The sequence below is a fragment of the Actinia tenebrosa genome, unplaced genomic scaffold, assembly GCF_029948245.1.
Source record: "Actinia tenebrosa isolate PJP-AT-01 unplaced genomic scaffold, QUT_ActTen_1.0 PGA_scaffold11__36_contigs__length_13525064, whole genome shotgun sequence".
In the NCBI taxonomy this organism is placed as follows: domain Eukaryota; kingdom Metazoa; phylum Cnidaria; class Anthozoa; order Actiniaria; family Actiniidae; genus Actinia; species Actinia tenebrosa.
The window spans coordinates 9,250,608-9,263,219 of NW_028292571.1; the positions used below are offsets into that span (position 1 = coordinate 9,250,608).

The following is a 12,612-nucleotide window of genomic DNA, read 5'->3' on the forward strand; positions in this document are numbered from 1 at the left end:
CGACGTCAAATAGTATATTTTAGATAACATTATTCTTGTGGAATGTCTTTGTGAAATAACTTAGATACCTCTTTCATTTACTTACGCGTAAACATTTCCCGAACCACCAAGCGCCCTTAAATCTGTTGGCACAGCCGGTGTCTCGATCAAATGTGGAGAATGCAGCCCACCTGTGATAGCCCAATGAGTCACCAGCATTCCCTATGACGAAATGAAATATGAAAATACATTCATTCATTCGAGAAATCAATTCATTTATCCGTCAACAAGGCAATCTATTTATCCATCAATCAACCAATCAATTTATTCATCAATCAACCAATCCATTAATCCATCAATTAACCAATCAATTTATTCATCAATCAATCAACCAATCAATTTATCCATCAATCAACCAATCAATTTATCCATCAATCAACCAATCAATTTATCCATCAATCAACCAATCTATTTATCCATCCGAATCAACCAATCTATTTATCCATAAGCCAACCAATCTAATTATCACAGTAACCAACCAATCGATTTATCCATTCATTTATCCTCCATCATTCGGTATTTCATTTGCCCATTTGTTCATATGTTCTTATCAAGAGAATATTAAGTAAGAAAGCACATTTTCCATACATGGGTCTGTAACCATGAAAGATTTTTGAAAATCTATTTTTAGCTTCGCGCGCAAGCCTGGACTATTTTTAGCATGCGATTGTTGTAGTGAGAGAGTTGTAGTGACTTCAATGTGAGAGAACAGCGAGGTCGGAAATTAATTTTTCCGAATTTAATTGCAAGGGCTTTCGCACGGAATAACCTCGTTCCCAAGCACTACAACTTACCTATATTATCTTCTACTATTTCATTAGTGCCACGCGGTCCACATACTCTCATCTTTGCATCATAATTACCGCGACCTAACATCTATTTCACCCCGGGCTGCTCTCAGTCTGACCTCTAGCTCAGCTGGTAGAGCATCGGTAGTACAATTCCGAAGGTCGTGGGTTCGAATCCCAGCGAGGTTGGAAATTAATTTTTCCGAATTTAATTCCAAGGGCTTTCGCCCGGAATAACCTCGTTCCCAAGCACTACAACTTACCTATATTATCTTCTACTGTGAGAGAACAGTGTTTAGTTTCCGACGAGAAAAATGTCTTCAAAATCAGTAAAAAGTTGAAATTAAACTATCATGTATTCTTCATAGACGAATTAAACATTGAACTTAACAATTGATGTAAAAGAACAATGAAAAAATTCAAATCAAGATGGTTTTCAGTATACGAACAAGCTAAAAACAGAGAAGACGACAGGGAATGAAACATCGATAAAAAATGCGATGAAAATAGCAAAGAATCTACAGTGAAGACATCAAGAAAAGCATTTATCGTAGAGTTTTCGATTGTAAATAAAGTCAATTGATTAAGAATATGATGAACAGGACGAGTATTTTGTTTCACACACGAATCAGAACAAACTATTTGCACCTCAATGTACTGGAGAAAGATTTCTGTTATAATAGAGGAAAAAGCTACAAAAAGCAATAAAATGATTTTTTTTACAATTATTTAATATGTTTAGCTTGCCATAATACGGTATTTCACTTTATGCAAAAGACATTGTCCATTGAGAAGAGGTGAATTAATCAAAAAGTTTGACTATTAAAACTAGAACTTTCCTTCATATTTTTCACTTTGAATTTTTGCTCCGCCTCGACGTTCAGGGTTTTTTTCATAACTTTTTAACTTCTAAAGTCCCCCAACAGATAATAGAAATACAATAACAATATCGGCCAAATACAAAAAGCGAATCAAACTTAGTATTTGTAGCCTCCTTTGCAGCCGCCGTGAGGCGCTTCCGGTTCCCGTCATTCCCCCACTAGCGTCTGCTCAAACTTGAACAACATTCCTTTCTTCAAAATTGACCAATCAGAGAGAGCCCCACAAAATCTTGTGGCTATGACCTTGACCTTGGTACTGTATTCGGCGTAGTCTTGAAGGTCTTTCAATCCACCAAGTCTTTCTAATATACATGGAATATCCAACTGACTTCTACCAAATATTCTTGTACGGCTTTTCTTAGATTCCTCTTTCTTACATATAAAACATATATCGTTAAAATTCGAAACGTTTTTGGTCGTATTTTCCGCATTTACGTGATACATGTGCAAATATAAACTGCAAACTTTCTTATGCCATTTTGCACGGGAAAATAAAACATTTGCATATCACCTAGCAATTTGATTGGCTAATAGAAAACAAAGAAGAAAGGAATGCTAATCAAGTTTGAGAAGACGCTAGTGGGGGAATGACGGGAACCGGAAGCGCCTCACAGCGGCTGCAAAGGAGGCTAAGTATTTGAGGATTAAAACCAACAAAAAAGAGATTATTTTTACCTGCTTGAAGGGCATTTTACTTGCGAATTTTTCGCCAGATGATCTTAGTTCGGCGTATTTGTGCCTTTATGTTTAATTCTTCTTTTCCGAGCAGTTGACTTTCTGCAGCTATCTTAAAAACTCTTCTTTTTACTGGTAAACAACTGATTCCAACAGTAAATGCTAAATTTTCTCTCGAGCTTAAAGTTTTTGAGCTTTTAACTTATTGAATTCAACAAGTTTGTTCATCGAAAATCCTCTTTCGTAAACGAGTCCAATCTACCTTCAATTTAGATGTCCATTAAATAACTTGTCATTTTGAAAACATATTGAAGTTCAAGTCAGAAGTAAGTGCTGCTTCTTGGAATACAGCAATATTTACTGTATTTTAGTTTAGGTAGACAATAGTCCTCTTCACAGTTTCCTGCGCCATCTCGAAAGCTAACCGTGCCTTTGCATCGAAGCGAGACGAAGGGTGAGCTTGCAATGATAGAGACCTTTTTTAAACACCTTGAACAATTATTCACATGTCTCTATCCTTGCAAGCTCACCGTTCGTCTCGCTTCGATGCAAAGGCACAGTTACCTTTCAAGATGGCGCAGGGAACTGTGAAGGGGACTATTGTGGACAACTTCGGACAACTGATAGTCATCTAAAACTGCAATCAACTCCAAATAATGAATCAATTCAATCTTACGACCACTGTTTTGATTTAAAAACAAGCTTGAATGATGTTGTCTCAGCTGAGTATTCTTATATGTGCGGTTTCTGGATTCCTTCGAAAACCCTTCAGATTTTCTCAAGGAATTCCTCTAACGCATTTTCTCGCAAAATTGAATATTAAAGTTTGGTTTGTCAACAGCATAAAGTGTGCTTGTCACTGCTGCTCTCTTGTGTACCCATGACGTCACTACAACCTGACCAATAAGGAATCGCATGCTGAAATAACTCAGGCTTGCGCGCGGAGCTAAAAATAGATTTTCAAAAAATTTTCAAGGTAAACAGGGATGTGCTCTCTTACTTCATATTCTCTTGGTTCTTATATGTTCTTACATATATCATAATTTTGCATTCGTCCATCCATCCATTAATCCATTCATCGCTTTCATTTCATTGCAAATTTTCTCGACTCTGGTCTGGTTGGCTGACATTTTTATTCAATTCAGCTGGATACTTATTGGATGTGGATCTTCACGCTATTCTAATGAGTTCGGTCCTAAAAATCGATTGTAAGGAATGCTACCAGTAGAAACAGCACAGTAAGAGGTGAAGAAAATCAATTACAAAAGAAAACGTGAATGCGACCGACGTATGTTAAGAAATCACTTATTTTTAATATATTCAGGCTTCCATTGTAAGGACTGCTGCCATTAGAAACAGCACAGTAAGAGGTGATAAAAAGCAGTTACAGCAGAGACCAAAAAAAAAAAAAAAAAATAGTGAATGCGACTTATTTAATGAAATTATAAACTGCCAAAAATTTCTTGCTCATTCACTCTTCCTCCCTTCCTTCCTCCTTTCATTCCTTTCTTTCTTTTTTTCTTTCTTCCTTCCTTCCTTCCTTTCTTCCTTCCTTCCTTCCTTTCTCTCTTCCTTCCTTTCTTTCTTTCTTTCTTTCTCTCTCTCTCTTTCGTTCTTTCGTTCTTTCTTTCTTTCTTTCTTTCTTTCTTTCTTTCTTTCTTTCTTTCTTTCTTTCTTTCTTTCTTTCTTTCTTTCTTTCTTTCTTTCTTTCTTTCTTGATGTTTGACTACTGCGATGTGGTTTGGGATAATTTACCAAAAACATCAGCTGACAGACTCCAAAAAATGCAAAATCGCGCAGGCCGAATTATAACTAAGAGTAATTATGAAACTAGGTCGCGCGACATTTTAATGTCTCTAGGATGGGAAGATCTTCAAAACAGGCGGAAGAAACATAAAGCCACAATAATGTACAAGACTTTGAATGCTCTTGCACCTCAAAGTTTAAGAGACCGCTTTGAGTATCAAACTACAAAATATAATTTGCGGAAGGGAGAAAAGTGTTTAAAATTATCGAAACCAAACACTGAGTACCTCAAACGTGCGTTCTCCTATGAAGGTGCAAAAGCATGGAACTCTTTGCCTTCAGATATTAAGTCAGCTAGAAGTATAAGGGAATTTAAAAGAAAGCTTTCTTCTGTTGGACTCTCATAAACTTTTTTAGCTGTCTAAATTGTATTCTTATTTAACTCGACATTCTTGTAAAGCAATTTTTATATTGATAGAATTTTTTTTTCGAGTATAAATAAAGTATCACTCACTCACTCATTCTTTCTTTTTTTCTCTCTTTCTTTCGTTCTTTCTCTCTTTTTTTCTCTCTTTCTCTCTCTTTCTTTCTTTCTTTCTTTCTCTCTCTCTTTCTTTCTTCGTTTCTTTCTTTGTTTCTTTCTTTGTTTCTTGGCAAGGATTCTAGTTTTAGATACTTGAATGAATTTTCATGGTTCTTATATATTCTTACATATATTATAATTTTGCATTCGTCCATCCATCCATTAATCCATTCATCGCTTTCATTTCATTCCTCCTCCCTCCCTTTTCTCGCTTCCATTGTTTTCAAAATCTATTTTTTTATTTCTTATTTTAATTTTTTTCTTCTGAAACATAGGACGTTATAACTACCTTCTTTAAAGGATCCAAGGAACAATTCGTATTTCTGGGATTCTGTTCCAACTTTGAACAAGTCATACATCGCATAGGTTTTGCTCATACTGAAGTCCTCCAGGTCAATTCTGATCTCGTTCTGTATACTGTTAGTCAAGATATACATGGCATCAAGCCCAAGCCAGTATTCTCCATTCTTGTTTCCAAAACCTCGCTTGTAATCGTCCCATCCAAGAAAGAAATCCACCGATCCATCAAGTCTTTTTTGTATCACGGTCCAGCCTCCCCCGTCAGTTATTTGATCACAGAAGACTTGGATGGTGTATCCTGGGATTGGGGTAATATTGTACACGCCATTATTGTTCTCTCCTAAACGATTGAGTCCTGCGCAAGAACTGTTGTCTAAAATTTAAGTGGAAAAAGCGTTAACGCTATCCTCCATGTTATATTACGCGGCGTCAGTTTGATTTTGAAAATTGCTTTCTGCTCGATAGTTCTAGCTCCAACTTCAGTACACTTAAAACAAATGACTCCTTACTGGTGTTGGAAGGCACCTTTGGCATGAACCCAATAAAATAATAGCCAATGACAATGAGTTTGGAGATAAATAATACCCTTCAAAAACCCCAATACAGAATACAATAAAACTTGCTACACCAAAAAAGATCCAAATAAAATAAAAAAATTCAGAAAAGCGCCCAGCAACATAATAGCGTAATTATGCAAAATCGAGGCTACCCGTACGGTGTACGTGCTATAAGTCATGCAATACCGTATGTTTCCCACTCATACTTTAACCATAGCCATTTCAATGTAACGGCATGTCGTTCCGGGTACGTGCTCAGTGTAAGTCAGTACCGAATGTTTCCAGCCCATACGATAACCATTCTTATAGAAAGACATTTTAATGTTTCTAACCTTCGCAACGAAAAGTGTTGAACTCAAAGTCTGGCCTGCAGGTTTGATTTTTAGGGCAGGGACTTGACGCACATGGATTCTAAAAACGTCAAAACATGATTAGAAAAAATATTAGGCTTACCAACAACCGTGAGAAATGAGGTTGGCTGATCAGGACCACGTGATTAGGACAGATGGCTGCCTGTTTTATTGTTGTTGTATTTTTCGTTTTCCTTATTTTTGTTAATTCAATTCTCAATTATTGATCTTTTTTTAAGTTTTGTTGGTTGGCTGGTTGGTTGGTTGGTTGGTTGGTTGGTCGGTCGGTTGGTTGGTCGGTCGGTCGGTCGGTCGGTTGGTTGTATGGTTGGTTGGTTGGTTGGTTGGTCGGTCGGTCGGTCGGTCGGTCGGTCGGTCGGTCGGTCGGTTGGTTGGTTGGTTGGTTGGTTGGTTGGTTTGTTTGGTCGTTTGTTTGTTTGTTTGTTTGCTATATATGGCCTTCTTTTCGCTATTGCTTTGTATCTACCTATCATATATGACCACATTGCAGAATCTACTAACCTTGATTGGACAGTATTCAGCACCAGGAACAGATATCACGTCATCAGGATATTCCACGTGATCTGCATTATTCAACTCACATGACCTTATAACTCCAAATACTGGACCTAAGTTATATGACACACATCTGTCGTCTATGAAGCACTGGTGCTGACATTCCTCTAGGCCTTGTGCTAGCATACGGATGGTCTTGATCACGTGACCTGTCAATGATTTGTCTTGCTCACATTCGAGATACTGTAGGTCTCTACAGCCACCTTCACCTGTGAAAGTAAAGAATAACTTTGAGTGAAAACGACAACGGCAAACTCGAGGTCCCTCTATAGCTGGCTTTAGCCAACTGATCTGAAATAGTAACGTAGAAATGAATGAACGTCACTGCAAAATTGCAATGGAGGTGTAATGAAGCCTGCGAATAATTAAAATTGACCAGCGAAAAATAAAAACATGTTGGTCATTGCAATAAAACTATAAAACTCATGAATTCTAGCGTCACTGTTATCAAGCGCGTATTAGCAACGCTACTTTTTTACTATTTGGTGACCTGCAAACCCGTGATTTCTAGAGGGAAAGTGACACCACAGTTTTGAGATTTTCTAGATTCTGATTGGCTAACATTTTAATCTCAGATCAGCTGTGTATTGTAACGTAACAGTAACTACACGTTCTGCTTGGACGAATGGAAAGCCATTTCAATGTTACGGCATGTCTTGCCACATCCGCAAAAGTCGCTCTATAAAAGAACCCGCCCCGACAACACCAAAACTATTAATGAAAATTGGGGAATAAAAAAATCAGATAACGTTGTCATTTTTGGAAAACATCTATTTTATTGAATAATAAGAATTTGTATAATTTGAAAAAGAATAAAAAGAGAAAAAAATGGGAGATATGAAACTGAAAGAAAGCCTGAAAGACTGGAATGAATAATCAACAATACAATATTCTTCTGTAATGAGTATCACATTAAAATTAGTATCGAGTTGATTTGAAATAGTGACGTAGAATTGACGTACATACCTAACATACATACATAATTTTTATTTAAACACGGATGTCTTATCATACAAAATGCTCTTCCTAAGAGCCGTGTTAAATTTACAACAGAATAATAAATATAAATTGTATAACTAGAAATAAAAATAAGAATATATAAATGTATATATATAACTTATAAGATATCAATAATTGGAAATGTCAAAAATATTCAATATTCTGTCAGCTGGGGCACAATACGACCTCACCTTAGTAAAATTGGTAAAGGGGGAGAGTCACTGCAAAACCGAGGTGTCATGAAGCCTGCAATAACTGCTGACCGGCGAACAATAAAAAGCTGTCCATTACCATTGTAAATAACAACATAGGACTCATTATTTATTGTGGTAACGGGTTATAAACGTCTTATTAGCAGCGTTTCCACACCCATTCGCTGGCCTGGAAATACGTAATTTCAAAAAGGAAAAGTGACATCTCAGTTTTGCAAACTTTCTCGATTCTGATTGGCTGACATTTTTATTCAATTCAGCTGGACACTTATTGAATGTGGATCTTCACGCTAATGAGTTCTGTCCTAAAAAACCATTGTAAGGAGTGCTACCAGTAGAAACAGCACATTAAGTGAAGAAAATCAATTACAAAAGAAAAAGTGAATGCGACCGACGTATGTTAAGAAATCACTTATTTTGAATCTATTCAGACTTCCATTGTAAGTACTGGTGCCATTAGAAACAGCACAGTAAGAGGTGAAGAAAATCAATTACAGCAGAGACCAGAAAAAATAGTGAATGCGACTTATTTAAAGAAATTATAAACTACCAAAAATTTCTGGTGCAGGCACGTGCCGCCGGGCCGCCGCCCGCCGGCCGGCCGGCCGGCCGCCGGGAGGGGGGGGGGGGGGGGAGAGGCGGGGGGGAGGAGCAGGGAGCGGAGGGCGGGCGGGAGGGCGGGACGGACGGAGGCGGCGTGCTAGCGAGTGGGTCGAGCAGGCGTGAGGCTTGACTGGTGTCGAGAGGCAGGCAGGGGACGTCAGGCAGGGACATCGATTGATCTATGTCGCTTTCGTTCTGGTAGTCGGGTTCTCGTTCTCTATTTTCTCTCTTTATCTCTCTTGTCTTCTTCTCTTCTTTCTTCTTTCTTTCTTTCTTTCTTTCTTTCTTTCTTTCTTTCTTTCTCTTTTTTGTTCTTTCTTTCCTTCTTTGTTTCTTTCTTTGTTTCATGGCAGGGATTCTATTTTTAGTTACTTGAATGAATTTAGTTCAAGCTGAAAATCAAGCATTTGTTCGCAAGACACAAAGATGAATTCAAATCAAAGAATGCATGAAAAGAAGAAGCATCATCAATGAGTACATTTAAGAAAATATTTAACTGCCTAACTTATTTCTTCAATTAAATATCAGAAGAATAGAATATTATTGTTTAAAGATTACATTAAAACAATAAGATTTATTTTCAATGTTAATACACCGTGGCTTTGTGATGACCCTTCTGTAATGAGTTCTGTCCGAATAACCCATTAAAAGACCACTGCTAGTAGAAACAGCACAGTAAGAGGTGAAGAAAATCAATTACAGAAGAAAAAATAGTGAATGCGACCGACGTATGTCAAGGAATTACATATATTGAGTTTATTCGATTCTCTGTTTCACGACTCTGGGTCTTCCGTTCTTGCTAGAATTTTCCTTTCTCTCTCTCTATGACGTCGGATAGATCATAAAAATTACATTACAAAAAATACGTAATCTATTGATGCTGCTGGAATAAAGCAGCCAATGTAATTCAAATACGGAGAGTGTTAGAACTTTCCCAAGAACTTTAAGACACTCAGATACAAATACTTTTTTGTTACTAGATTCGGGGGTTTTGGAAAACCAGGCATTAAGAATTGTGTTGCAGTAATGCCGGCATTCGCCTCACTCACCTCTGGATCCTCGATTTCGATTCCTGGACGCAGGAAGGAAGGAACGGGAAAGATAGTACCAATAAATAAAGAAAAAAATAAAGAAGAAAAAAAAAGAAAAATAGAAAGAAAGAAAGAAAGAAAGAAAGCAGGAGGAGAGAAATGAGGAAGGAAAGAACGAAAGAACGAACGTATACGTAGGATAGAATGAATAAAAGAAGGAACAAATAGGAAGAGAAACAAAAAAGAAAAAGAAGCGAAAAGGAAAGAAAAGAAAAGTAAAGAAAAAGGGATTGTGGAAGTTGTGGAAGTTGTTTTCTCGAAGATATTAGCTTTGTAAGCTACTCTGAAATTCGAGGTTAAATAAAGTTTATGTATGTATGTATGTATGTATGTAGTACGTTGACGAGTTCGTGCAAAAAAAAGAATATAAAAACACTAACCTTTAACAAGCGATGCGCCGAACAGACAGGACATCAGTAGAACCCTGAAGTCCATCTCGTCGGAGACCAACTGACTTTCACCTGTGTAGTTCGTTAGTTTATCTTAAACCAGGATGTTCAATACTTAATGAACCTTTGGAGTGTAACTGTACAAAGATTCAATGTCATGCTTCTAATAAAACAATACATGACGTGTGATCAAAGAAAAATATTTTTCCAAAGAATAATTGCTGTTAGGTAAACAAGCTACTTTCAATCTTCTTCTAAGCTCTTATTAGCTGGGCCTCCATACAATCTTACATCGTATGGTTCACGTGCTTTTTCAGTCTGCGTCCCCTGACTTTGGAATAGTATTCCGCTTGATATTAGAATTAGCTAGTTCCATAGGTATTTTTAAGAATAAGCTAAAAACCTACATATTTAGACAGGCTTATTATATTGAATAATCTATGACTTTTCTTTATTTTATCTATTCTTTAGATTTATGCATTTGTTTATAGTCTCTTCTTTCTTATTCTTTCGAGTTTAGGCTATATATACATCGTCTGTTTTTGTTTAACTGTAATATTGTAAAGTGTAATTGGCCTGCTATGAAATATAAATGAAGAAAAAAATATTCTTTTATAATGAATATCACATTATTTTCGCAAGTACGCTTATTGAATGTGGATGACGCTGTTCTAATGAGTTATGTCCTAATAACCCATTGTAAGGACTGCTGCCAGTAGAAACAGCACAGTAAGAGGTGATGAAATTCAATTACAGAGGGGAAAATAGTGTATGCGACCAACTTCTGTCAAGGAATTACTTATTTTGAATTTATTATTATACTGAATATTCTGTTGTATCGCGACCCTCCTATAAGTTTAATCGAGAGAGAGCCACCAATATAGACCCGTATTGTCGGCTCAGAATTACCGCGCGTGATTGGCTCATGAGATTTGATTGACGGCGAAAACAGCACTTTTTTGGTATCTCAGTCTGGTTTGTGAATGCAACGGTTCTCATTGGAATCTCAACATCGATGGCGGAAAATTTATTCTTTACATGTTTTACATCCTTTTTTTACAACTTTGATCTTTGATAGTCGCGACTATGGCTAATACGGAATATATTTTCTCCCAACTAGCCGCCAATATAAACCCGTTATTGTCGGCTCAAAATCGCAATAAGTTATAAATATCGCAAAGCGTATTTGGACTGCTATGGAATTTACGAGTATATAAATAAAGTACTAATATAATTATACTTATAATAATAAGAAGAAGAAGAAGTAAGAAGAAGAAGAAGTAAGTATTTTATTATATTAGGAGGCGAGGAGTATTAGAGGTAGGATCAGGTATTAGTAGGTATCATGAGAGTAGTGATCATAGGCGAGGATCATTATATATTATCATTATTATTATTATCATTATTATCATCATAATTAATATAATAATAATAACAATTAATAATATTTTTATTATCAATCAACTAAAGAAGTACTCAAGAACTTTAGATCTACACAATAGGAAAAACTAACACTGTGACTCCAATCACATTAGTGAGGTAAACTGCTACAGTCGATTAAACTTAATCTCATTTAATAACAGCATAATCCAAAAAAAAAAAATACACTGATTCAAACACTTGATAGCTCGCTTTAGCTCTCAGGATGAATCGATCTAAGGATCTTCGAAGATGCACAAGATAGTTAGGTTTTCTACAAATGAATAAATGAAATAATCGGATTAGATGAATGAAATGAAATACGAAAATAAAAGGAATGATTATCCTTACCAGACTGTACGTTCCTATGTCTTTTCTCTTTTAAGAGAGAAATATGACAGCAAAACTAGACTGTTTTTGTTCTAACGATATGCCCGCACTCTAAGCTCGCTACTGACGTCACTAGATCTCTTGCTCGGTAGTCACAAACACATCATCTGCTATCACAAGGATCATTTTTCACAAACATCACGAAATACTCCCTGTCATCATTTCATTCAATCTGGTCTACCGCTCACGCTAATCTACCTAAGAACATTTTTAACTTTACCATTCGATATATCAACAACTCACTACCTACATGCACGAATCTAGCAAAATGGGGTTTATCAGCTAGTTCTGAGTGCTCCTATTGCGGTTCTTCAGAATCTCTTTGTCATGTTATTGCTGGATATCAATACTATCTACCACGTTTCACTTGGAGGCACGATTCCATCTTAAACTTCCTCGCTGCATCACTGCTATCTAAACTCGACAAATCTTCATTATTTGCTGACATTGAAGGCTATACCAGCCCCTCGCTTATAACTGGAGATGCCCAGACCGTCCTGATCTTCTGATAAAAAACACTAGACTGTCTTTATATTCTGGAACTAACAGTTGGTTTTGAATCAAATTTGAAAAACAATGTTGATCGAAAATACAAAAAGTACAAAAATATTATAAGGAAATTAAGTAGTAATTTTAAATCTGTTAAGTTTGTAAATCTCTCGATTAGTTCCGTTGGAGTTTTCTTTGCGGAAAGCTCAACGTTTTTAGAATGTTCGACCGGCTACGGTACGAGAAAAAACATAAGATGTATATAATAAGAAAAATAATCAACATTGCCATAAGATCCACATATTTCAATTTTTTATAAACGAAACAAAGACTGGGGAAATCTTCTTGTATGTATCCAATTACATATCTTTAGCTATAAGACTTTCATGTAAAACTGAATTTATCCTCTTTAATTCAAGTAGCCGATTGCAAATTACCTAGTTACCAGCGAGATTTGCAATTGTAAAACAAAAAGCATCAAAATAAAGTTTCATCTTTATTATTATTATTACTATCAAAAAAGAA

General features: G+C 36.3%; 1 protein-coding gene across 1 annotated transcript in view; it reads right to left on the reverse strand.

Moving 5' to 3' along the window:
• The window catches only part of LOC116299169 (microfibril-associated glycoprotein 4), an 11,037-nt gene extending 1,188 nt beyond the window's left edge, over nt 1–9,849 (reverse strand). Inside the window, exons 1-5 of the mRNA XM_031707801.2 lie at nt 9,781–9,849; nt 6,442–6,704; nt 5,902–5,980; nt 5,002–5,385; nt 86–201 (exon numbers count right to left, since the gene is read on the reverse strand). Coding sequence (XP_031563661.1) covers nt 86–201; nt 5,002–5,385; nt 5,902–5,980; nt 6,442–6,704; nt 9,781–9,835 — 897 coding nt within the window. The 5' untranslated portion in view covers nt 9,836–9,849. The remainder of the gene's footprint in view (nt 1–85; nt 202–5,001; nt 5,386–5,901; nt 5,981–6,441; nt 6,705–9,780) is intronic.
• Between the last annotated feature and the right edge of the window lie 2,763 nt (nt 9,850–12,612).